The sequence below is a fragment of the Sander vitreus genome, chromosome 24, assembly GCF_031162955.1.
Source record: "Sander vitreus isolate 19-12246 chromosome 24, sanVit1, whole genome shotgun sequence".
NCBI classification, from domain to species: domain Eukaryota; kingdom Metazoa; phylum Chordata; class Actinopteri; order Perciformes; family Percidae; genus Sander; species Sander vitreus.
This window is the reverse complement of record NC_135878.1, coordinates 7030431-7057907: the sequence shown is the minus strand read 5'-3', so window position 1 is coordinate 7057907 and position 27477 is coordinate 7030431. Positions and strand designations below refer to the sequence as shown.

The window sequence follows — 27477 nt, the reverse complement described above, 5'->3', positions numbered from 1 at the left end:
ATACTCTGTTCTTGGGAACACAAACACACACCTGCACGCACACAGCTTCTCACCTTTTTGCAAAAAATGAACACAGTCAACACAAACTTGTTTTATCCACAATGTATGTATGTAAAAAAGAAAATGATACAAATACAAAAGTAACCTATTTTAAAAGTAACCTATTTTAAATACAAAGGCACATGTATACATCTGTAAACAAAAATAATAAAACACTTGAATCTAGGTGAAGTAAACGATTGCCTTTCATAAGATAGCAGATGGGTTTTAAATTCATCTCAGAGGAGCATCCAAAAGAAGTTCAATCAGAAACCTGATTCAGGTCTGAAGGAGAAACAGCTGTTTCAAGTTTGCAAAAGGAACTGTTTATCTTCAAACATATTAAATACATCACATTCACTCAAAAAATATTGCTCATCCTTCTGGTTTTAGAGACTAAACAAGTTTTCCCAGTTTAGAGTACATTCTTTCACAACAGAAACACCAGAGACACTGGGAAGCACTGTAATAAGTCTGTAATAATGGTTAGTGATATTTGAAAAAATACATTTTTATTAACAAGGCCGCAATTATCATAAACTACTCTTTTTAGGAAAGGTCTACACATTTCCAATTGTCTTTTATTTTTGATAAAACATAGCACTGTCTTTCTGAATCAGGGCAGTGAAAGAAAACAGAAATAATAAAAAGTTATAAAAAAAAAAAAGAAAGAAAACAAAACATTTCTACAAAACCGACTTGATTCTTCACATTCTGCATTGTTTCTTCTTCTGATGAATATAAACATCCCTACACTGCATAGAGGTCATTTCTTTTTCTTCTTTTGCCACTTTAGGTTTGCACTTCAAAGTTGTTACAGTGAAATATATTGTAATGTCACACTGGAGTGCCAGAGGTATTTTCTTATTAAATACCTACTTCAACATTTCACGTTAAATGATTTGGACTTAGAATAAAATTAATAAATACATCAGTTTGGTCTACACAGCAGCAGCAACATTTCAATAGTGTGTTAATACATGCTTAAAGCAGACCCGATGATTGCATGTTTCTCAGCTTGATAAATGATAGTTATTTTTGGTACAGTGCAAAGGCATTCTAATAACGCCTTTTTATTTAGCAGAAACTGCACTAACAACAACTAAAAAAATAACTAACAACTAACAAATAACTTTCCTGCCTACTTTCTTTCAAACGATAGACGAGTATAATAGATGAAAACAGTTAATGCACATTTCGATCATTTTGTTACTGATAAAGTTTAACCATGACGTTAAGCACTTGATATATTGGCAGTAAAAACGTGTGTTTTGCTAACGCAAATCTTGCTCTGGGTATAAGGCATGTTATGAACCATTCAAACTCCATGGTATGGCGATCACAGAGGGTAAAGCACAAACAAACACATTCCAGGCAAATCACTGTATAAAACATGTCTGACTCATAGAGTCATCAGAGGATACCAGCACCCAAACGGAACAACAAATATTCAGTGGAGAGTCAAAGCTGAGCATGCAATGATCTCTCATAGAGAGTAAGGCGCTAACTCCTTCAGTAATGCTGGCAAAAACAGAGAACAGAGCCTTAGATGGCTTAAGGGGCTGTGATTAAATGGTTCACAAGTACAGTGATTCAACTTCTACATAAAAAGCTATAGATTTGAAGCAGATAGGGTTAACAAGATTGAGGACTGGGTGCCATTTTAGAATAGCCAACTCTGGTAGCCGGTAACAGAGGGTGGGGAAATCTTTTGAACTGAAACAGGCTTCTGCAGTCCATTAAAACATATTTAGTCTAGAATCCTAAGCAGCATTTAATCTAACCTTGACCCTCCCCTTCGCCACACCTAATTGCCTAACCAGCATCCAATGACCATCATCAGGTGATAGGATTCTGGATCATGTCTGTGATCGGCTCCTTCTGCTTCTCGGTCAGGGGCAGTCCAGGGCTGTAGTGGAGCGCCGGGGTGCTGCTGGGGAAGTAGTGGAGGGCCTGTGGTGAGGTTTCAGCAGGACTGCACAGACGTTGGAAGCGCTGGGGAGGAGGGGGGCAAAAATGTACAGTTAGTTGATTGTTTTAACCTCATAAAACATACTTACCACTCTGAAGTCTTTTATTCGGTGTGTTACGTTTTAAAATCTCGCTTCGGTTTAATTATCTGAGGAAAATCCACGTACATCGTACATGTGTAGATTTCTTTAACATCTCTGGGTTAAATAACATATCATCAGCAGCACACGGTGGTAAATGCATTAAAGAGAGTGCTGGTATAACCTCTGGCAGGGTTCCAGGGGTGGTGGCCAGGGCATAGATGGCCCAGATGGGAAGCAGGGAGACGGAGGAGAGAGTAAGGAGCCAGCCCAGTGCGGTGGCCCAGACTGGAGCCACCAGGCCTTTACCCAGGTTCAATGGAGACCAACTCACCAGGGAAAACACAAAGGTAGCCTGTGGGCATAAAGATGGAGGACTGGGTCAGTTAGTCTTTGCACATAAGAACCCAAATCAAGTATATCAGGTTGACACAGTAACACCATCACAATCCATTACAAGTTTTGGATGTCAGTCTTAAACAGTTATGGCTTGGTGTAACATATTTAGACACATGGAAAGACCACATTTGTCATGCGAGGACTGATTGACAGGCACATATTATTACACAGCAAGCAGACACAAAACAGTGTGACAGCAGGTCAGCAGGGAGGGGGTCACTCACAGTGCACACGGCCGGGGTCAAATATTTCCAGCACAGCTTGAAGACAGGCAGGGGTGCGTAGCCGGTCATATCCCTGATGTTGGCACTGAAGCGCTCGGCTCCTGTGGCCAAAACAAGAACAACTTCACCATGAGTGGTTGTGGTTTGGTTTGACATCACGGTTTGGTTTACGACCGGCTTGTTGTTTTTGGTGGCAGCGGCTCACTCACTTGGAATACATTTTGTTTGCCAGTATCCACCACTATAGAGGAAAGTACTACAAAAAGGTATTGAAAAAACAAAAACCCATGGCTTTAAACTGACATGTCATGTCATGACACTGCATGTAGCAGTAGTGCCAGCAGAATCAGTGGTAGTCGTAGTACAATGAGAGTTGTAGTTTTAACAGGAGATGTAAGCATGGTAGTAGCAGCAGTACATAGCGTTTATGTTGTTCAGTGCCCAAGTTAAAACAGGAAGTTGCTCTAAAAGATCTTACAGACATTTAATGAAGGTAATTTGTGTAATCATTTTAATGTTCACATTGGTTTCACTTAATAAAAAAGCATAAATTAGGATTCAATTATAGCCTAATAAGCCTTGCCCAACTGGAATCTATTTAGGTGATGATGCTATGTCACTAGAGCTCAGCTATTTAGTTGGCAAATTAAATGCTGTCACTCACAACCTATAAGAATGATGGTCAAAACTCCAAAAAACAAGACCCAGGTTGTAAGAAATATATACATTTCCTCAAAAAAGATTCCTATTAAACAATAACTGAACGCTATTACTAGGTAATAGCACTCATCTCTCCTTCTACATACAGTAATGACTAACGGAAGTAGCAGCAGCTTTACGTTAACCTGACGACATTCAGTTCAGACTTGTGCTGTGTTGAAAGTAATACAGAAATGTAAGTAAGAAAATGACGGTAAAAGTAGCTGTCCCCTTTCTGAAATAACCCAACCCGTGGAGCGAGTCATAGCCAGCAACAGAAGAGTGTTAGTGTATGTTTGAGTCCTTAAAAAAAATCCCAGCCATAAAAAGGTGCACTGGGATCCTGACCGCTGTTACCCAGTCCACTAAAAACCCCTCTGCTAAACTGTGCTGCTCCACTCACCTCCTGCTGGGAGAGCCATAAAAACAGGCTTACACACACACACACACACACACACACACACACACACACACACACACACACACACACACACACACACACACACACACACACACACACACACACACACACACACACACACACTCTGCTCTCTGCTCATCTACTTGACCTTTTTGTAAGTATCACCTGCGATCGCCCGACTCTCTTTTTTAACATGTCACAACTTTTCTGGCTCTTAATTCTTCACCAAATACAAGGTAATTGTCTGAAGGCTCTAGCTCTTATTGTATTGTCCTGATGTATGTACGGGGGCACATTCCACCCATCTCACTCTTAAACAAACAATGTCTTTGTAAATGACCTAGAGCCCCCAGGTTTGGCTGGGATAGGGGCTCCCTGGGCCCGCCAGACTGAGACTGAGAGGCGACGGGGCCCGGGGGCTGATTTAGGGCCCGGAGGAGACAGACAGAGGCCTGGCTAGGAGCCAGTCTCCTTACAACAGTGGGTAGCTGCAGCCATGTTAATATACTGTCTACTGACTCCAACTGGAATGCAGAAGGAGGGGAGGACGTGGACTGTGTGTGTTAATCTGATTTTAGGAACTACTTTCATTAGTGGAGTGATTAAGTGTTTAATTCTTGGCACTGGTCTTTCTTTATATTTTCCGTGTGTACTGACAGCAATCAACCTAAGATTTATTTAGCCTACTGTCAGACTAATGAGCTCCGACAGAATTTCATTAAATTCAGACATGGAATGCGATGGTAGGATATTTCCGACATATAAAATGTGTCTTTGATTAAAGAAAAGACAACAAAGACAAAAGAGAACATGTGAGGCTGTAGAGGAGAGGAGAAGGTGGAGGGGAGACAGAAATAAAAGGAAATGATAGGAAAGTATAGGAGAGGAGAGAACGAAAGGAAATGGAAATAACGGAAAGGTAACGAAAGGAGAGGACAGAGAAAAGGAGAGGAAAGATAATAAAAAAATAAATAAAAAAAGGATGAAAGGAAAGAATGAGAGGAGAGGAGGAAAAGCAATGGAGAGAAAGAAAGGGAACAAAAAGAGAAGGTGGAGAGGAGAGGAAGAAAGGGGAGTATAGGAGAAGAATGAAAAAAAGAAAATGGAAATAAAGAAAAGAGGTGTGTACCGTAGACCCAGCCGATGGCCAGAGACTGGAAGATGGAGAGAAGCAGCAGGCTGGCTCCACTGCAGGAGAAATGGTCATAGATCTGGAACACATACAGACCACCCTGCATCGGGGTGGACACAAAAGAGAGAGAAAACTATATTATTCTATATCATTAAAACCAATAGATAGATAGATAGATAGATAGATAGATACTTTATTGATCCCCAAGGGGAAATTCAAGGTCCCAGTAGCTTAAAGATAATCACACACAACATACACATACATCATAAACAGGATTATAAAACAATAAATCCACAAGAATAATATGGACAATAAAAGACACTAAATAAAAAATCCACATGAATGTACTAAGGGATGTATAAGCATGAGACGCTTGCAGTGAGAGTGTGTGTCATGGTGGTAGTGCAAATAAGTCCAATAGTGCAAGGATAAAGTCTAGAGACCAGCATTAAATATGGAAAATATAAGAGAATAATGTAGACATAGTAATATAAAAACTATAGCAGTGCAAGGATAAAGTTTAAATATGGGCATTATAAGGGAATAAAGTAGACAGTAGGATAAACACAAATCAACAGTCAGTATTAAAGGTTTGAAGTATTAGACCTTTTTCACGGCAGACATGTTGACATGTCATTGTAGGAAAAGCACAGGTGTATTCAAAACCAGTAATGATGGCTGCATTCCACTTAGGAGAGGCCCTGGTATTGTGCATGCTAACTCACTGAAATTGCGTACTGGGACACTTAATGGAATTGAGCCATCGTTAAGGTTATCAATTTCAGCTGTGCTTCTCCTACTATGACAAGTCAACATGTCTGCTGTTAGCCGCTTTCCGACCGAGTAGTTACAGGAATGTAGTTATAGGAAAAGTCCACTTCTAAGCAGATCTACTAACTACTCTCCCCCAAAACCGTTTTTCCATTTGCATTTGCACTGGCCAAGTGGCCATAGGGACTATAGGAGGGGTAAGGGAGTGACGCAAGCACGGCAACGGTCTTTATAGCGTTAAAATCAAATACACCAAAAAAAGTATGAACTAAATACTAAATCTAATGTATATAGCATATTTGTCATAATTTAAACAAGTCTCCCGAAGAGAAACGGGTATCTCTCTCTCTCCCGCCTCTGCCTGCTGCGCTGTGGACGTGTCTGTGTGTGTGTGTGTGTGTGTGACAGCCGGCCAGCGAGGTGGAGTTTAACTCTGAAAAGACAGTAAACCACAGGTTCCCGTTAATCTTATGATGGACATGTGTTGCGATATTTAAACAAACGAACCATCAACGGCGAAATAAAAGCCTCTTATTTACGAGAGCAGTCTGAGAGACCTCCAGCTCACAGCGGGGTCTCCGACCGTTACTGGCCGAGCGACGAGCTAGCGGCCGGGGCAGGCGCTTGCTGGCTTGTCGCCTCACTTCAATGGAGCTTCTCAACTCCGAAAACTTTGAAGCAAATTGTCAATTCGGCATCAATTTTCGCAAGACTGCCTATATTCGAAATCTAAACAGTTCATTTCTCGCCTAAAACGTTGTCAGAAGTGAATTTAGTGATGAATAAGATGGCGAAAATTGTTAAAATTGTCCCGTTGTTGGTCTGTCTGTACCGGAAACCCGACCATCGTTGACCTAGGTTCCTATGCTGAAAAGGGAACAGCGAAAAGACCCTGCCCTGAAGTAGGAGCTGAAAGAGTTACAGGAACTGCGGCCAGAGGGACTTAAAAATCCCCAAATTGGTCCAGTCGGAACACGAGAAAAAAAGGGTTCTAGGAATTTTATGTTCTAGGAACTGCAAAAATCCCTCCGGTCGGAAAGCGGCTATTGTTCAAGTATTAAGTTAGAAGGATCATAGAGGATCATGTACACCTCACCTCCATCCATCCATGCTGAGTGTGACTTACCGGCGTGACCATGACCAGTCCGAGCAGGAAGCAGACGATGCAGACGAACAGCAGCAGCAGCTCCCTGCGGTGGCCTCGTCGGATCAGATGAGGGTACAGGTCAGTCACGGACGTCATCAGGGCCTCCAGACTCACAAACTGGGTGGCAGAGGGGAGACGGGGTCAGCGTGTGTGTGATGTTAAGTTTAGCAGTTAACATAATACATCAATAGCCATCGCAAGTGATTGATCAAAGTTGGTGCGTGTGTGTGTGTCTCTACCTGTGTGTCCAGCCCCAGCATGATGATCATGAGGAAGAAGCAGACGGCCCACAGTTGGGGTACAGGCATCATGGCGACAGCTCTCGGGTAGGCAATGAAGGCAAGGCCAGGTCCTGAGAGGATGAAAGAAAGCAATAACTAAACTAAAAAACTATTTTCAGCTAAATTAGGCCATAAAGGGTGAAGTGTTTTGTAATGGTTTTTGGTAAAATAAAGAAAAATATAAATAGTATTATCAGGCCGGTGTTCCTTTTCCAACTGAAGGTGTAAATCTTTAAAAACAGGCCACACTATATTTAATTTTACTTTAAAAAGGCTAAGTCATTTCCCAAAGCAGCTGGGCTCTGTCATTTTTTTTTGCACACATTACTCAAATAGGAGTAAATAGTGCATTTGTCAGGGACTATTTTCAGCCGTGGATTAATACAGATTAATAGTTTTTGGACAACAATGGAGCTCTATGGCACAGAGGAATAAGCTATTTCAGGCTTTGGCTCACAGAGGATACCTGTTGTTAGTAGTACCTGTTGGTCTTTTAATGGGATTTGTGGACGATAAGAAACATTTAGAACATAGTTAATACTTATGGCACAGTGAAATTAATTCATTTCGGTTTTCCCTTGAGCCGTTTTCCTAAACAAGATCTCCCCACTTCTGTTTCACCTGACTGGGCCACGGTGGCTATGTCCACGCCCTGCTCCTCAGCCATGAAGCCCAGCACCGAGAAGATGGCAAAGCCCGCCAGAAAACTGGTGGCGCTGTTCAGGAGGCACAGAAGGAAAGAGTCCCTGGAGGGCCATACAAACAAAACACAATTGATTTAGCATTATAGCAAGAAACAACTTGAAGAAATACACGTAGACAAGTGGCCGTAACAGAATCCACCGAGATCTTAATCAGGGTCTTCGGCCTTGTATTGTGGAGCTCTGGCCTGTTACTGTAAATACAAGCTAAGAGTTAAGTGCTTTACTCTTTCTGTGTGTGTGTGTGTGTGTGTGTGTGTGTGTGTGTGTGTGTGTGTGTGTGTGTGTGTGTGTGGGGAGTCCTAGAGTGTGGGAAACATGGCAGCGAGGGCTTTTCTTTAAGGTGTGGCTGTATCATTGTGTTTTCTCTGTCCATTCCAGCCATTCCTTCTGGAAGCCCTCTGACCAGTGGGAGCTTCATCGTACATTTCAGTGAATATGGTTTGTCTAAAGTGGAGTGGAAGGAGACGCTGTGTGGCTACACTTGCTGCGTGCGACAAAGGGTCTCACTTGTAGCAGTCGTTGTTGTATTTGTTGTAACTGCCGAGGGCCGTGAGACTTCCCAAACAGATTCCATATGAGAAAAACACCTGGGTACCTGCATCCATCCATACCTATAGAAAGAGAGGGAACTTGTGCATTAACACTGACGTTTTATTAAAGCCAGAATGGCTAAATCAACCCTCCAACGTCCCTGCAGTCTGTATAGTGACAGTGGTAGTTAGACCCTATTAATTCTCAGTATCTAAGCTGTAAGATATGCAATAAAGTCCATTTTCATTCACACAAATGACAAAATGTAATACACAAAGAAATCCCACTCACTTCCTATATTGCCCAAAATAAAGGCATTAATGTGTACGAAAGTGTGTGCGTGTGTTTTTTGTACCTGTGGGTCTGCCAGGCGGGTGGGGTTAGGCTTGAGGTAGTAGATGATGCCCTGGGTCGCCCCAGGCAGGGTGGCACCGCGCACCAGCAGCACAAACAGCATGACATATGGGAAGGTGGCTGTCAGGTACACCACCTAGAATGTACACAGCATGCGGGGATGTGGTCAGGACGGCACAGAGACAGAGAAAACAGCAGGGACATGTCTCAGTAGCGAGAAAAACGAAAACAATCGGTGCTGCCTACACCGTGTTATCCTCCTGCTAGCATTAGCACCCAATAGGCTTAAACAGGGCAAGTTTTAAACTTGTTTTTAGCCTCTTAACATGTTCAAAATGTCATTAAAAGTGCCTACCCATGTGAAGTGATTCCTTCCGAGTGAACACAGTGAATCTGACTGCAGGAGATGTGAAAGAAATGCATAAAAGTTCTGCTAATTCAGCTCTGTTTAGTTCCGGTGTTGTACTGCAAGGAGTGCTTCGGGACCGTTTACAAACTACAACACTGAAAAGAGATGCAAACATATTTTCAAAAATAGGCATATGCTTATTTTTTAAAAGTAAGTGCTGTAGTACAACTAGCAGGAGACAAGTTATAATTGAGTTAAGTTTGGAGACACTACCTTATTAAATCATTAAATGAATAGCCTACATATTTTTGTTGTATCTCTTTTCTGTGTTGTAGTTTGTAGACGGTCCCTAAGCACTCTTAACTGCCGTCTCAACACCGGAACTAAACAGAGCTGAATTAGCAGAACTTTCATGCATTTCTTTCACATCTCCTGCAGTCAGATTCACTGTGTTCACTCGGAAGGAATCACTTCACATGGGTAGGCACTTTTAATGACATTTTGAACATGTTAAGAGGCTAAAAACAAGTTTAAAACGTGCCCTGTTTAAGCCTGCTGGGTGCTAATGCTAGCAGGAGGATAACACAGTGTAGGCAGCACCGATTGTTTTCGTTTTTCTTGCTACTGACAGCACTCCAAATGTACAAACAACAGAGCTACGTGTTGAAATCGACTGGAATTCTCCTTTAAGAGAACTGTGCCCCATTACATTAGGGCAAATAAGCACCATATATAATATGCCGAATTAGCTATTAGCCATTCCTGTTTATAATGTAGTCATGGATGTACAGACAACTACCAATTAAAATCTGATGATTCTCAGTTAAGCTCTGGGATATAAGGAGCGTCTTTTTTTAAGTGGCTTTATTAAGTTTATACACAAATAATTATAATCGTCAGAAAGTGTAAGTCACACTGAATCTAAAAATATGTGCATCATGTCTGTCAACTTTCAACTTCAACTTTAAAGTTGACAGACATGATACACATATGTTTAGATTATATGTATATCTATGTAATTATATGTATATAATGTCTGCGTATTTAGATTTAACTGAGATATGAGATGAAAAGGTGTACGGCAATCGGGGATGATGATGGTGGTGTGTTTTCAGCTCACCTTTCCGGTGGACTTGACTCCCTTCCAGACACAGAAGTAACACACGAACCAGACGACGGCGAGACACAGGGCAAGCTTCCAGCTGATTGGACCCAGCTCGTCTAAACTGCTGGAGAGATGAAGCACTTCCCGCCTAGAAAGAAAACGCACACACACACACACACACACACACACACACACACACACACACACACACACACACACACACACACGTGCACACAGACAGACAGACAGAGCTGTTAATGCATGAACAATACCACAAAAAAAGATGACAAACCAAGGAACTCACTCCCAAAACTCTATGACAGGGGAGGTGGCGTTCTCAGGCAGGCTGCTCACATTGGCTGTCTGGTTGTGGCGGTCAAAAAGGACACACGCCTCTGCAGGAGAACACATGGGAGGTTTTATTCAGCGGCCTCAAAGTGCAATGACAGAAGCTTCTAACTTCCTGTCTCTACTGACCGGTGTTCCACGTGTTGTTACAGTGTGACCAGGGCAGCTCCGCCTCGAAGCTGTAGGTCAGGTAGAAGAGAGCCCAGGCCAGGATGACGATGTAGTACACACAGCCATGCAGGATCATCACTTGGCTGGCGTAGCCGAGACCTGCAGAGACATAAGACGCAGACAGACAGATATAAAAGTGCGATGGTTTACACAAGCAGAACCTATCATTAGCTGATGTACAGCAGGATTACAGACGGATACACCGTTGCAGTTACACAAATCAATGAGCTTCAAAGCACTCAAGCACACACATTCTATTATCAGTTCCAAGTCACTTGAGTTTCATATGAGAGCATCCATTTATTGAGACACTCGACTCGCAGCCCACATCTAGTATATCTTCATTAAGGATGAATGATGGTCTTATGAAGCCTTGGGTGGGTTGGAAAGTGTGGGCTGTTTGCCTAGACAAATGGCTGTTTGTGGTGTCCTCTAATGAAATTCAGGCCTTTATCTAACGATGGCATGTTAAAGTGACGAAATACTTACAGAAGCATTTCTTTGTTTGTGGGCATACAAAGAAATGTGCCCGAGGAAGTACTGCATATTGTCGACATAGTTTGTCCCTGTGCTAAACACATGGCCTTCACACGACCAGCTGTCAACAAAATACTGGTAACCCTGTGTGCATGTGCAAATGTATGTGAGTGTGTGTGTGTGCATCTGCAGGCCATATGGACCAAGGAGCAGAGCAGCAATATTTGTCACTGAACAAGGTAAAAATAAAATAAAAAAATGCAATATGGAGCACACACATAATCTCTTTTCAATGTGGTGGTCCAGCTGGCATGCTACTGGCCGTAGCTGCACCTGCACACCAAATGGACTTTGTGTTGTTTTCTGAACTTCATTAGTTCAGTTTTGTGCTTGAAATGTGCATGAATCTAAATTAAATAGAATTAAATGAAATGTCCTGCATGGATATTGACCCACCAATTAGTAATTCTGCTGCACATATGAATAAATCAGCTAGGAAAGACCAAAGTCCTCTATAATGCCTTTACTGCATGGGCGGTCCAACTTGAAATCCAGAGGAAAACTGTAAACAGTGTGCAGGTCTACTTAAAGGTTGTAAGCCTTTCCTTGATACTTCAATGCATTCCTACCATCCAGATGTTTAATTGTCTAAACCTGCTTCCATTCCTTATACAGGATCACAATTTAAATAACTTCACACAGAGTTTAATTTCTCTTAAAAAGCACCACACGGAAGGTTCTGTTTCACTGGTGTAATTGCATGTTAAGTTAATGCTTAACTTTGTTTGTATAGCAGGATACCATGAAAACAAGACATGCAACATCAAGTGTGTTTGTATTGCCATATTGGCAGGCAGGGAGCGCGTTGCCTTCTGCACTCTTGAATTGTTTTGATACACAAGCTGAGATTGAATATGAACTGTGCACGCATGCAGCTGGCAGGGCATGCCAAATAGTGGTCAGATTGTTCATATTGGTTTTGTATTGATGTGGACATAGGAATTCCTTGAATGCTTGCACCCGTACGGAGAAAGATTGGCGGGGAAAAAGACAAGGGGAAGTAAAGGAGTGAGTATAAGAAAGAGAAAGTTAAAAAGACAGTGAGGACGAGTAAGTGAGACAGAGATATTGGCCATGTTGCATCCCTCCAATTAGATTCGGAGTGGGCAGCTAACCTGCATCATATGAAACCACACTTGATAATTATCTCGTGGGTCATAGGAGCAATATCATGGGTTTGGAGGCACAGAGTTAACGTTTCCCCAGGGTGGAAGTAATTGTCGTCACTCCCCAATCCATGCTGTGCTGACCTTAGTGTATCCTACAAGGATACATCAATCCCTGCTGTGGGATGTACTAGTAGCCAATAATCGACTCCTATAAATTATAATGGCAGTTTTTCACTTTTTTTACACTTTATGGAAGAACATTAATTGATTACTTGAGAGAATAATCTGTAGATTAAATCAATAATCAAAAAAAAGAATCGTTAGTTAAAAACAAAACCAGGGCACACATTACAATATGCAATGCAACACAGCAACAAACCAAACTGCAGCTTCAGATACTAGTCTACTGATGACATAATTAGATAAGCGTACCTCCAAATAATGGGCAGATAGTCCTCCAGGCGCTGACCCCTCCCATGCTGGTGTACTGTCCCAGTGAGGTCTCCAGGAGGAACAGGGGGATGCCGCACAGCACCAGGAACAACAGGTAGGGTACGAAGAACACACCTGCACGCACGCACACACGCACACGCACACACACACGTGAGGACCTTCACCGACTCACTCAACCCAATATCTAACCCTAAAATCACTTTTACACCAGTTTTAATTCTGAAGTAACTAATAACCCAAAATGAACCTTTACACTGAAACTTCAATGATTTTAATATTAAAGGAACACGTCGACTTATTGGGACTTTAGCTTATTCACCGTATCCCCCAGAGTTAAATAAGTCCATACATACCCTTCTCATCTCCGTGCGTGTTGTAACTCTGTCTGACGCCCCCACCGCTAGCCTAGCTTAGCACAGATCCTGGAGGTAACCGGCTCCAACTAGCCTACTGCTCCCAATAAGTGACAAAATAACGCCAACATTTTCCTATTTACATGTTGTTGACAATTGGGTGGAGTGATTTGCTCGCAGCACCTGAGAAGCTCTGTGGTGAGGAGCAGAGAGTTTGCCTGGAGTTCGCTCAGAATTGGAGTAATATCACTCTGCCCAAGTAGCAGAAGTAGCAGTGCTTCGCCTTCAGAGAATATAGTTCCCAGTATGTATACGGTTAGAATATGGCTGTGTCACATGTGACCTTGTTATTTGTACAGGCTGTGACTATACAAATCACGACATGTAAATAGGAAAATGTTGGCGTTATTTTGTCACTTATTGGGAGCAGTAGGCTAGTTGGAGCCGGTTACCTCCAGGATCTGTGCTAAGCTAGGCTAGCGGTGGGGGGCTCTGACAGTGTTACGACACGCACGGAGATGAGAAGGGTATGTATGGACTCATCTAACTCTGGGGGATACGGTGAATAAGCTAAAGTCCCAATAAGTCGGCGTGTGGCTATATGTAACTGTTCAGTTTGTGTTGATGTCGCCGCTTCGGCCGAAATCTGTGTTCCGAAATAGCGCTCTTTTCACGGTTAGTCTCGTTTGCTGTTAAAGGTCATTTATGATCATCAGATGAAAAATTACACAGTTTCAGAAACATTTAAAAGACTTTAACCCTAAATTAAAATCCCGGTCACCAATCTGAGCCAAGAAAATAGTAAAAATCAGTGTAACGGACACATTTCGGAGAACTTATATGATATCATAGGTGTAAAAATACAAAATACACATATCCCCAGCTCTAACAAACACCTTGCAAATGGCATCCCTAGTTTAGATGATAGGAAAAAGAGGGAAGAAAAACAAGAGGAAAAGACAAGGGCAAATGACAGACAGATAGCCAAGAGACAGGGAAAGAGAGAGAGACAAAGACAGTGACAACTTTTAAGCTGAAACGTCCTCTCTTCTCCCCATATCCCACATGCTTTACCTCCTCCGTTCTTGTAGCAGAGGTAAGGAAACCTCCAGACGTTGCCCAGGCCGATGATCTGCCCCGCCACGGCCAGGAGGAACTCAGCCTTGTTAGCCCACTGTCCCCTAGCATGAAGGCCACCTTTGGTTGCTTCTTTCCCACTGGGGAGGCACCGTTGGTAGCACTTATTCAGCAGTGGGTCTCCTTGCTGTGAAAGCAGCTGGTTGGCCATCACTGGTTCTGGCAGAGACACAAACACAACCCTTAAGAAAAACACAAGTCATTAGGAAAAAAGTTGGGAAGAGGAGGACAAATGTCAAAGGAAAATACCTGCAGTGTGTAAACAAATGTAATCCCTCTAGCAAAACTTACACATTGTAAAGTTATTCAAAAAAGGAGCACAGAGCAGGGTTTCACTCACATCATCGCAGACGGGATTATACAGCTAGAATTTGGGTGTATATTCTGACTGTCCGTTTGGCTGCCTCACTTATCTGCAATGTGTGACTCAAGGACGGACTTATGTGGGTGGGTGTCCTTTATCTGTACTCCGCAGCACACTCAAGGACCAGATTATTTCCGCTTGTGCATCTGGCGGGGGACTATTTCTCTCACAACACTATTTTATACTGCAAAAATACAAATCTTTGCTCTATAGACCTTTTTTTACAGCATGTCATAGTAGGAACAACACAGGTGGATTTAATAACAATAATGACAGCTGCATTACACTTAGAGGAGGCCCTGGTACCGCACTGCTGGCTCACTGGAATAGCTTACAAATGGAACCGAGCCTTCATTAATGCTATCAATTTCACCTGCGCTTTTCCTCCTATCTATCTATCTTTCCATCCTACCTCAAGTACCTCAAATAACCTAAAACATATAAATATTAATATTTACAATATCCAATTGAAGTCATGTTTTTTAGTATAAGTCATTGTAGGATTTGGAGTATTTTTGTCTCCTGTCAAAACAAAATCCACATTTCAGAGATGTTTTATAGGGACCTTATGTTGTAGTCCAATTAATTAGTCGGTTGATAACGATCTTTTCACACTTATAATCCGTCATTTCATCTGGTATTATTTGGGGTTGTTTTATGGTGTATTTAGAATAAAACAGTCACGTTTTTGGTGTGCTTTGTCAATATACGTTATTTCCATTCTTTCAATTTCATATATGTCCATTATAGAAGCAAGGGTTGTTGCATCTTGAAATTCTTAATTTTGTTGTTTTGAACGTTTTGTAACCTTACAAATTTGAGTTTCCTCCTAGGGTGACGAAGACATGACCCGCTTTACTCTGCCTCTGATTGGCTAGTCCTCGTTGCCCTCGTGGTTTGGATTGGTTAGGTTTATGCCGGTGGTACAGGATAAACTGATCAGAGGCAGAGTAGGGCGGGACATGCCTTCGCCATCCTAAGAAACGTAAATTCGCGTCCCGCTATCTTTTTTTCTCCACCTTTTTCCCCTGCGAACACATTATGCTGATGGAATCCACAAGCCGCATTTTATAAACCACCTGACCCGCCAATGAACAATAAAATAGCATAGCGGGATAAATGGTAGCGACACATGGGCTAATTTACAGGTCATCCCTCTCTACATTATAGGTTAACACATGTAACACTGCGGAATTGAACTGGAGAAGCGTGGTGAAGTCTAACGATGCCTAAAATAAAAACGGCGAAACAGTACAATCATTTTCGCTTGGTGTGTCGTACGAATGGAGACATTGTAGAGAAATCTACATTACGTTTCCTACCTCTGCGTTTCCTGTAGTTCTCTACACCGCGACCACCCCCTTTCGGTTGGAAAAATGGTTTGTTCCAGACGGGAGCACTGCGATGGGCTGCTGGCCGGTGCAGCCGCAGCGCCTAAATCCAAAATCCAAAATAGCCTGGCGCGTGGATACTCTGATATTTACAGAATATATTAGTGAAAGATATCATTAATGAGTTCTTCTGCATGGCTACGAATGATATAGCCCAATGATAAAATAAAATATCTATCATTATTTCAACATCTATATTACAATGTACGGTATATGGCTGGAAAAAAGAAGTAAAATATTGTAATTCCTATATTTAAAATTCTTATCCTGCTGCTACTCACCTCAGATTGATGTCATCATGCAAAGAACACACTTTCCCCACCCCTTCCCTACCACACCCCCATAATGTATTTTTCTTATGGACAGATACATTATAATTTTATTTGTCTTTGCATATAGGCATTTTTCCTGATGTGTCTGTATATGTATTCATATTTTTGTAAATAAATGTGCTACGTTTAACCCGCTCTAAAATAACTAGGTTTGTTTTCTCTTCATTCATGTAAGCCATTGCTTGAACTTCAGAAAAAACACCAGCCTTCAGGTCCATATTGTGGACTCTGTCCTGTTCATGGTCTCGACGTCTTAACCATTTAGGCCACCTCAAGCAGCTCTCAGCACATTTAATGGGCTGTGTCATTGCCTGTGCTCATTCAGCTGAGCATTTATAGCCACAATAAAAAAAAAGTCCAGGCTCCAGCTAGCACTCTGTAGCACTCACTTGTATTTCTTTAAACCAATCACAACCGCCCTGAGTAGCACTAAGCCCTGATAACAGTGATAGCAAGAGGGGAGGGACATCTGGCACAAGCTTTATCCCAGCAATGTACATCCGTTGAGCCAGACTAGTAGGTGTATAAATCACATGCAAAACTGATCATTATACTCTGACTTGTGGAGATGTGAACACATGCATAAATGTGTTTCAGCTAGGAGAATCACCAGTTTTAAACTTTTTAAAAGCCAAAAATTATCTAATGCCGATTACTTTGATTACAGGAGGTAATTTATTCCCTGGATACATATTTTCTACACTACATGTATGCATACTGTTTCTGATCTTAATGTTTTACATTACAGCAGGGGGACTCAACAAATGTCCACTATTACAATTTTTATTTGCCATTTTTATTGAATCACCTGCTACATCTATTCGTAAAATAAAACAACACAAATATTGAAACTCCAATTCAAGATCATCCTTTATGTAGATGACATAATATTACCAATAAGTACCTTCAAATTTCAAGGAAAAGCTGCAAAAGACTTGGTTTGATACAGCATGAACAGTACATCAGGGTGCTGTTTCTCTTGATTACGATACATTACATGTCTTCAGTAATAACAACGGAAGCAGGGAGTATTACTGCAAATTACATTTCTCCCAGGAAAGATTTGTCTTCAGACAAACAAAAAAACTTGTTGTTGATAATAGATTGTTTTTAAATTTCAAATTCTGACTCACAGGCTAATGACTAGATAGCATTCAACCACCATTAGCAAAGCCATTGATTACATAAAAGCCTGTATACCTACACTTGAAACAATCTCTCAACACACCCACAACCACACATATACATGTACATACCTAACAAAGCACTGGTGCAAATAATAGCGTTTCGGCAGAACACTATATCCTACATTTCTGGGTGCATATCCAAGTCTCCATAATTGGAGAAGTGATAACTTTCAGAATGATAACCAACTTCATTATACTTCATTAAAACACAGGCACGTTGTTCCACTGGATATTGCCAACTACATCACAAAACTTGATTACTTCCACTTTTATTTCCACATCTATACCTTGGGAATATGTTACATTGTTATTTAAACTCTCTTGAACCATTGTTGCGTACAAATTAAACAGATTGCAACAATGTCAACATTTAGATTTCCTTATTCTAAAATATGTAAACCTGTATTAAAATTACTTCTGACTGTGAAAAGTAAGAATCGCACAAAATCCACAATGATACCTTGTAACACTGACATCAAGCTTAAGATTTACAGAGTTCTTAAAATTACTATAGTTTATATAATTATATAAAAATAATAAAAATGAAATAAAATATGTCCCTTTATGAATTTGTTACAATTTACTTTTGCCGCCCTCATTAGTGGAGAAACCCACCCCACCCAAAAAATCTAAAAAACTTGACCCTTGAGGTCAAGAGTCAGGAAGTGGTAAAAAGTCTTGCAATCATATACAATGCACAAATTCCTCAACTACACTTCTACTACGCATTCCAGTCACACACATGGCTTGCATGTCCTCTCTCCAAATGCAGACTCTACTTTGCTGCCCAGGGGCTAAATAAAATCCCAGCGTTAAGGGCCCTTCAATACAGTCACCATTGTTCTGTCCTGTAGCCCCTGTAAATGTGGTGCCACGGCGTGTAACTCAGACTAGGCATAGCCGTACACAATTTGTGCATGCTTTATGGCAGCTTTTATTGGTGTCTGGCATCCAGGGCAAGAGCAATGGCCCACTGATATACAGTGGTATGCATTGTGAAACTCTTCCAGCCTGTGTCTATCAGGACTTTTATTAGGAAGCAACATTGCAAAACACAGAGTTAGTAAGCAAAAAAATGCCTTTTAATTGGGTCATGTTGAAAGAAGGGTGTTGAAGTACTCAAATTACAGTCACCCCCCATCGCCAATGTTGGCAAGTTGGGGATTGGTTAAAGAGATCATCTGACAAGCGGAAGGTCTCTGGTTCACTGCGTCATCCAACAGTGATGTCTCTTGACTGCAGAAAGGATACCCAACACCTGCCTGCTAATTCACTGTAAGCCAAACTGGGTACCTGCCACATGTCTAAGGTGACAGAGCTATACAGACACACCTCTGATCTAAGATCCCTGCAGACTTCCTTTGTAGTGCTAAAAATGCTGCTTCAATCACTTGTGTTATTTGAATAGAAAGCCTAATCATAACAAAAGCTATGTGTGGCACAAAGGATAGTAAGTGTGTAAAGACAGCACGACAGGTTTCTACTGGTAATATTTTGTAATGTTTTCGTTGATGATCAGATGAAGAAAAGTTTGACAGCTTAACAAAGGGTTTAACGACTTGAACTGAGTGAAATAATGATAATGTGTTACTTGACAGACTTCCTTTTTTACCCCCTTGAGGGAGTTTAGAGGTCAGGGTCATTACAGTGCAGCTACCCTGCAGATGACTTGCTCAAAAATACCTCAACAGTGCAAATGTTTGACAACACAAGGCCATATATTTGATTATAGTCTGCCAACTATCAGACCAAAAAGGTGAATGTAGTTCAATAGTTGGAGGATAATTCTATTGTTTTATAGCCTGGCTGACACCAGACAGACAGTCTGGGCAAGCTTCATTCACAGCCCATTTCCAACGGATGCCACTCAAATGTCTCTGGGCGCAATTGGATAGTCCTTCAACCAATCAGACCAGCGATCCGGGTGACGTAGCAGCGACAGCGGCATCAACGGGTTGATGCGCTTCGGTGGCCGTCATGTTGAATGTAAACAAAAAGCTGCTCGCCATCACTGCGCCATCGTCATCGTGTAAAGCCCGCCTCAACGGCTGTCATTGGTGCCTCGATTTGGAAAAATTGGAAATGGGCTCTTGGCCAGATGGACTTGCAGAGCAAATCTCAAATTTGCCAGTCGTCAGGGTTTTCCCAGGCTAATTGTTTTATGCTGTCAGACCTGATTAACCTGCTTCTTCAACCTTCAAATAAAAGTTGTCTTCTTGCCTCGTTTGAACTCTTTGAAAGAGGAGGTCCTCATGTGGTCAACATCAGACCTCTAACTCCTTACCTCCTTCCCATACTCTACTTCCCATGTCCTAACTAGGTAAACATTCCTGTGGCTTAACCCCCTTCCTCTTCAACCTATGTGAAAAACATACCTTGTAAAAGAGGAGTTTTTTAAATGTAACCTCTGGCCTTATGTCCACACTGTACAGGGCTCCCCTGAGGCTTGTGGTAGGCCAGATATTTGGTGCTGATAATCTTTCTTGGAGATTTTATGGGAATGTTTTGAGGGGCAATTCCCTACATGATCCTTTTAACCACAGTGGGTAGTCCCGTGATGTGGCAGTGCTGCTTTCAGAAATTTCCGAGACTTTACTGGAAATTTAAGGTCATTTATCCAAATCTCAGTATGCTGGTTTGTTATTTTTTTGGTCTTAATTCTTTCCCTGATGCGTTTCTGGTCATCATTAATGGTCACCCGAAAATACAAACACTTCTCATGTATTGTCTATGTAAGCAGCCGCGCAATGCAGTCCGGTAGAGTTGTGGCAACTTTCGAGAGAGACGGGGCCGTTGAGTTGACCGCTTCTCATTTGCATTACTTTGAGGTTACTTTATGCAAATCAGAGGCATCCAGCTTTTAGCTTTTAAACTGACCTTTGTCGATCTCAAATGAAGACAAATTCATCAACTGCACAGCTTATTTCTGCCATAAATGTTTTCAGAAACACATTTCAGTGAACTATGTTAGTATAATAAGGGAAAGTTTCAAAACAAGCCGCCATGTTGATCCGTTTTGAAATCCGGGAGCAGACAGCCCACGAGTAAAAGCGTCCAATCATGTGCAGCCATCACGGTTGTAGGAGGGTGTAGCCTGTTTCCTTTGCTTGAAAGTGGAAGAGAAATTGATAACTGCTAGTGGCAAGCCCATCAAGTCTCCAATTCTGGAAAACGGGGCGATCCCTACCGTCCACAAACGCCTCTGTGGACACGTACCATATCTGTCACCTAACGTAAGACTAATGATAACAGCGTTTTGCTTAGTGAGTTTAATTAAGCATAAAGACTGGAAGCAGTAGAACACAGCTAGCTTGGCTCTGTCCAAAGCAAAAAAACTAAATCCGACCAACACCTCTAAAGCTCACAAATTAACAAGTTATATCGCATTTCTTTCAGCTGTACAAAAAACTAAAATGTAAAGGTAATGTCCTTTGGACAGAGCCAGGCTAGCTCATGTAACTCACGGCAAGAAAGCGAATAAGCAAATTTCCCAAATGCTGAACTATTCCTTTAATATTTTGGCTAACTCATTCTCAAACCCATCAATGATATAAAAGGGAGCAAAACATACAGGACAGAACATCTTATCATGCTTGAGAACTTCTGAAACTAAATACACGATAAACGTGATTCATAACAACAGTCAATCAATCTGGCTCCTGTCTGCATGATAAATTCATCCCTTTAAAGCCCCTTTACGGATCCAGATTTTAGTGGTTTCATTAGTATCATAAGCAAGAAACCAACTGCCTGTAATCACAATACATAAAGTACCAATGTGGCATCTTTACTCCAGACCAAAAGTTGAATACATTGCTGTTTAGGAAACTTACAAATAGAGCTTGTATTAATTGCATGTACCAAATAAGTTTGACAGCTATTCTGAAAATATAGATGTGTCCGCTTGAATTGATACTAGTTGGATTTGAAGATCTTGCTTCCTGGGATGGCAATTTAAATCGGTCATAGAGTTTAAAATGAGCCGCCACTTGTTTCTAGGCAACGATGCAAAAAGTTGTTAGGATCACACATTATAGTTACAAAAGGTAGTATTAAATAAAATCATGCAAAAAGAATTCTATTTTTTTATTTGAGACTCACTACGAGGCCTGTCCTTATGCTGAACTTACCTCTGTTTATGTGGCTGTGGATTCTCACTAAGCCTTCGATGTAGCGCCTTAATGAGATGGATTAATTAAGACCCTGTTCGTCCGGATCATTTTACAGCAAAGTGAGTACACCCTGCCTCTCCCTCGCCCATCCAGCCTTTGCCTGTAATGAAACGGGCTCTCAGGGAAATCTACGCAAGCTCAACAGACCCGGATTCCTGTTGCTTATTGAGCTTGACGCTAAGGGCTAAGGAATCATGGGACACTTTTAATGTTCACTTTAAATGTAGCATTAACCCTTCAGCAACATGAACTGTGGTAATTTTGTGTCAACTGAACAATGTTTGCCAGTGTAACAGCTAAACTTAACACTGCAGTAACAATGATACATTATATTTTACAATATATTGCACACAACAGCAGTGTATCAGGCGGTGCATGTATGATTTCGAAAAAGGAGGACAAAAGTAAGTGTGGAAGTTAAGCCTCCAGTTAGCAAGTCAGCTGTACAGGGATTAAACCATCTAATGTGGTTGTGGCTCCCAGACCTTCACACTCTGGGCTGAGGTTGCCCCAGGGAGGAATGTAGCGCTGGATTATCTCAAAACATCAAATAATAACCCCCCCCCCCCCCTTCTGCACCACTGACTGCAAAAACAAAATGGAAAGTTAAAGATATGAAGAAAGCTCTGCGGGAATCTAACTTTGAAGGCAAGCTGATGGAAGCTGGACGGAAGCTGCGATTGTGAAGTGACTAGTACCCCACATAGCTCCATTGTTGTGCACATAACAACGTTGTGTGGTACCTGCAAGGTAATTATATCATTACAGGCCATCGCATCAATTATAAACTGGTTTGGTTATTTTATTGTTGTGTTCTTTGCTGACTTGGCAGCTCTCACTGGGGAGGTTTTGCATTCCATAGCCAGTCGTTTCATACGCTTGGATGCCGGGAGACTTAATTGAGGTTAAGCACTTCGGTCAAGGGGCTCCAAGGGCCACACTGTTCCACTGGGGGTTTGGGAAGGGGCCCCTTGATTCTTTGACCTGCCAGGTTACAGAAAAACATGGCGTGTTGCATGATATGTGGTCAGACGGGGACATTTGGAAATAAAAACTCACGTCCTCTCTCATTTACATGTCGTACTGTATGAGGGTATTTTAACAACCTGAGGAGGAGTTTACATTCTATAGTTACACACATTAATTAAAGAGTTTTTAAAGCCTAATCCTGACATTTATTAGCGTCAACATTTGAATGATTACGCCAAAACCACAAATCAAAATGAAGGGATTTTGCATTTTTCCACCAGAGTTATATTCCTGGCATTTAATACACCATTTGAACCATCATGTGGGGACAGAAAAATGCGGAAAATATATTTAAACAATTAAATTAATATAGAAAATGGGGGAAAAGAAAAATTGGTGTGTGCATTGGAAAAGAGCAATGTTCGGTATTTAGTGAACTAGAGCCTGGAGATATATTTTACCAGTCCAAAAATGTTGCACACTTGTAAAAAGGATAGAACTAACTGCACACAAGGTTCACACAAGGTAGCATAAAACATTGACAGACAATTTCTAGCTGTTGTTTATTTACATTTTTATGAATTGTGTCTTTAAATACATGACTGAGGCCTTGAAGAATCTATAGCAGCTCTGTGAGGCTGCACACAATGCTAATGTCAGAATGCTCACAATGACAATGCTAACACGCTGATGCTTACATTCTTAGTTTAGCCTGTTAGCATGCTAATATTGACTACTCATAGCATATGAACCAAAGAATATGGCTGAGTGTCTTTTGCACAGTCAGCTAAATTCAGATGTTACTCTGCCAAGATGCTGTCAATGCAAAACTAGGGCCCAAGGGCCTGTATATCATGGTAATGTGCTGCTGTCTGGCATTCAGAGAGGAAGCCTATCATTTCTGTCCAGCAACATATCATGGAGGGGAGGGGATTGACAGGTTTAAAAGAATGAAAAGAAGTTCCGTGCTACACATCACATTCCATAGTCTCTCTCTCTTTTTTTTTAAGACATCCACATTAGCCTGTGGTTGGTCCTCTGTCATGACTGTCAGCTTTATAATCTCAACACGTACAGGCTGCGCTCATGTAAACACAGGTTTGCAACATTTCTGTGGGTCTACAGCTTAATGTAGCAAAAAACAGGGCACGTAAATATTGGAATCCAGTAGAATTGGAAGTGTTTCCTGTAATGTAACTTACTACTCAAGTGGGGAAAAAGTTTCCTGACCCTGGATTAGTGGCTCTATTGGCAGTACAGACAGCCCTCAAATATATAAATCAGCTTGATTGATGAAGCAAGTGTTGAAGCTCTACCTGTCAGCCAATGCTTCCTAAAAAACATTATGGCTTCTAAAGCTGGCGTGCGATGTGCAGCTCCTGTGTACGTGATTGTAAAACCCCAACTAGGCCTGTATCATTATTATGATTCATATGTAGATAATCCATCTGGTTTTTGCTGTGATATGAATGAGTGCAGGCCAGAATGCTGAATCACTAGCACAATGATAAAAGCTACAGTAGATAGCATCTTTAACTCACACGTTTCCAATGAAGTGGCAACATACGATTTCCATAATTATGGGGTGCCGAATGTAAAAGTTTGGTTACAGTTTATTAGCTGAATTTAACATTTAGATTTAACATTATTTCATTTAGATATATATTTAACATTTAGATTTAGATATAACATTTAGATTTAACATTTAACATTTATATATTATATATATATATATATATATATATATATATATATATATATATATATATATATATAATTTCTGTCTGAAATGTGAGGAAAATGCGCTAAATGTGAGGAAAGTGAGCTAAATGTTGAAAATGTATCAGCTAAAAAATTGTAACTGAACTTTTACATTCGGCACCCCATACATAATGGTAAGATGACACGATACATTTTCTGATACAGCCTCCTGCAGCAATATTAGCTAATTTGTACACAGCTATGGTTCATAAACACACCATAGCATCAGGTTCCTCCTTGTCCCATTGACAGTGGAACTACGAGGATCTTGGCAACTGTTCAGTGCAGTTGGAGGAAAACTGGGTCCATATTACTGCTTTCAGTTATTCTATGAAATCCTCCTGCAAACAACCCATCAAAGGGGCACATTGCTACCTTTCAAGCCAAAATCCCGCCATACAGTGATGACAGAAAATCCAATCCAATCCAAGTAGCTGCCTCAGCACTGTGGTTGGATCAGAAGAAAGGGTTGGAAACATCTGTGGTGTGCTTTGGCAGGCGTTGTCAAAGTCCATGCAGCTAAATAGGGACCACAAACACACATGCGAATGACATCATGCAGTAGTAGCACAGAGAGGTGAAGTAGGTCTGTAGGTGAATAGATGACTTAATGTAAACAACAATGGCTCTTAGCTGCGTGTTGTGGGTACACCAAAAAGTTGAACATTTATTTATGGATTTAGTTTTAAACAGAATAGTGTCATGGGTAAACTTAATAACACATGAAAATGTTCTTTTGAGCTGCTGTAGCACAGGAATTTCCCCATTGTGGGATTAATAAAGTCTATCTTATCTTATCTTAATGTTCAACATTGATAGAAACAAGACAACTTCTCTATTACAAATGTTTATTTCATGACACAATCGGCTTCAGTTCATGGCCAAAGCCATGCTTACGTCTGGGGGACAGATTGGGGCTTATCCTGTAGACCACCAGCCAAAAGAAGTTGTTTGTCACAGTATGTACTCTCTGACTACACTTTAGTTAATGTTTGCATTCATTAACCCAGTGTCTACAGCGCATGGTGAAGGTTCCAAACTCCAGAGAGCCAGGCGTTATCATCTGATAAAAATAAGCCTTACCATAAGCCCTGTTCTGATCAATTACATGATGTAACTGAATCACATTACTGTTGTTGATAATCTCCTACAAAACATTTTGCTGTGTCATCCAGGTATGGGCTGTAGAGCGGAGCACAAGGAAGTCATACAGCCATACAGTAGTGACTCACTGCTGAAGGTACAGGTCAACAAACCTGCTTAACACATCAAGTTTACCAGTAAATAAAATACTTTTCCTTTTAGGAGCAAGTTGTTATTTTTACCGGGTGTGATTCATGACTCACTGCTACTTTTACTAGTAAATGAATACAAGTAAATGATTTGAAGACTTCTTCCACCACTTACTATCAACTTGTATATATTATATTGTGAAATTATAATACAATATTATTATAATTATAATAATTATCATATTATATTACATGACAAACAGAGGTCCGCGAACATGACTCATGGCTTTGTAGAAATGCAATATTTCCTTTACATGTTTTAAAAGTCGTTTCCGTCACAAATTTAAATGTTATACTTAAATACAGACACGCACACCTGCATACACACAATATCTTTCATCTAGCAATGCAAACTTGATACAGTTCCCTCTGTAGTCCTGTCAGGTGTTGGATTTTAGTCGGTACAGGAGCAGAAATATAATACACACAGGTCACGTGGGAGGAGAAGATAACTTCAAACATTCAGGTGTGCCGGGTCAATGAATCACATTTGTATAGATAGTCACACAAAGTGAAAATAAATGTTTCTCACTTACCTTTGGGGCTTGCAGCCTCCAGGTAACACTTGAGCTTGTGTCTTGTCCTGAAGGAGGGCTCAACTGACGTACACAGAGGATAATAGGACATCCCAGGTGTATTGGATAAAGGAGGAGCTGAGCTTTACATGTAACTGTATCACATTACTGTCGTTGATAATCAAATAATTTGACTTTTTGCCAAAACCTACGCCCTTGGAGAACAGGTATGCAGGTGGGGGCGGAGAAGGTGAGGTGATGGGGAATGTCCGGAACACATAATGTAGAGAGTTAATATGGCAAGGGAAGAGAGCAGTTACTACTGTATATTATATGAAAGGCTTTATGAATATATTATATATTATGAGAGATGCACAAACGTCCACTCCAAGCATAAGTATTTATAGAGACATTGAGACATGTGCAAAGAGACAAATACACTTTTTGATGACATAGCAACAGCATGTCATCTTGCAGCCTGCCCATTAGACATAGTCAGAATGAGTCAGCAAGTTATGTAGCCTCAGCAGGTGATATGTCAGTGAAGTAAAACTATATTTATTATATTTAATAACTGATATACCTGTATACAAACGTGACCTACAGTACCTGTAGGGGAGAATGTTTGACATGCGGGAGCTATAAAATATTATATTACATTTCTATTTAAGCTTGATAAAAGAGATATGACATGGGTTAATGTTCCCTCTTCAGTTTCATATTGTGATTGTGCATTGGAAAAGAGAAATGTTCAGTACTCAAGTGTTTCCTGTAATGTAATTTACTACTCAAGTGTGGAAAAACACTGACCCTGGATTAGTGGCTCTATTGTCAGTTCTCAAAGGTATAAATCAGCTTGATTAATGAAGCAAGTGTTGAAGATGATCTACCTGTCTGTCAGTCAATGCTGCCTAAAACCTTTTGGCTTCCCAAGCTGGAGTGTGATGTGGAGCTCTGTGTGTGTGCTACATACTGCACACTGTGTATGTGATTGTAAAACCCCAATTAGGCCTGTATCTGTTTCACCTCAGTGGTTTTCTGGGAAAGCCAGAGAGAGAGATGCCGACTGATAGAAGCCAAAGCAGTCTGTCATTAAGAACCCCGGGCCCCATCAAAACAAGACCAACATGCTCTAATAACCAGCTTTCCACTGCATCTTTGTGGTTCCCTCTGCATCTC

At 41.0% G+C, this 27477-nt stretch overlaps 1 protein-coding gene across 6 annotated transcripts; it reads right to left on the bottom strand.

The window, feature by feature from the left end:
* Positions 1-529: 529 nt before the first annotated feature.
* On the bottom strand, positions 530-26425 carry LOC144512639 (sodium- and chloride-dependent GABA transporter 2-like). 6 transcript variants are annotated; one of them, XM_078243469.1, is made up of 16 exons: positions 26320-26404; positions 24867-25010; positions 14253-14474; positions 12805-12939; positions 10685-10825; positions 10512-10602; positions 10223-10355; positions 8755-8889; positions 8376-8479; positions 7786-7910; positions 7123-7235; positions 6863-7000; positions 4963-5065; positions 2714-2814; positions 2275-2445; positions 530-2034 (listed from the first exon to the last, which is right to left on the bottom strand). In XM_078243469.1, the coding sequence occupies exons 3-16, from the start codon at positions 14464-14466 to the stop codon at positions 1879-1881; spliced, it is 1860 nt and encodes a 619-aa protein (XP_078099595.1). In that variant the 5' UTR covers positions 14467-14474; positions 24867-25010; positions 26320-26404; the 3' UTR covers positions 530-1878. The 6 variants fall into 6 exon arrangements, with proteins under 6 accessions (XP_078099595.1, XP_078099594.1, XP_078099596.1 ...); XM_078243468.1 differs by lacking the exon at positions 24867-25010 and having other exon boundaries at positions 26320-26425; XM_078243470.1 differs by lacking the exons at positions 24867-25010; positions 26320-26404 and adding an exon at positions 16002-16054.
* Positions 26426-27477: the final 1052 nt, after the last annotated feature.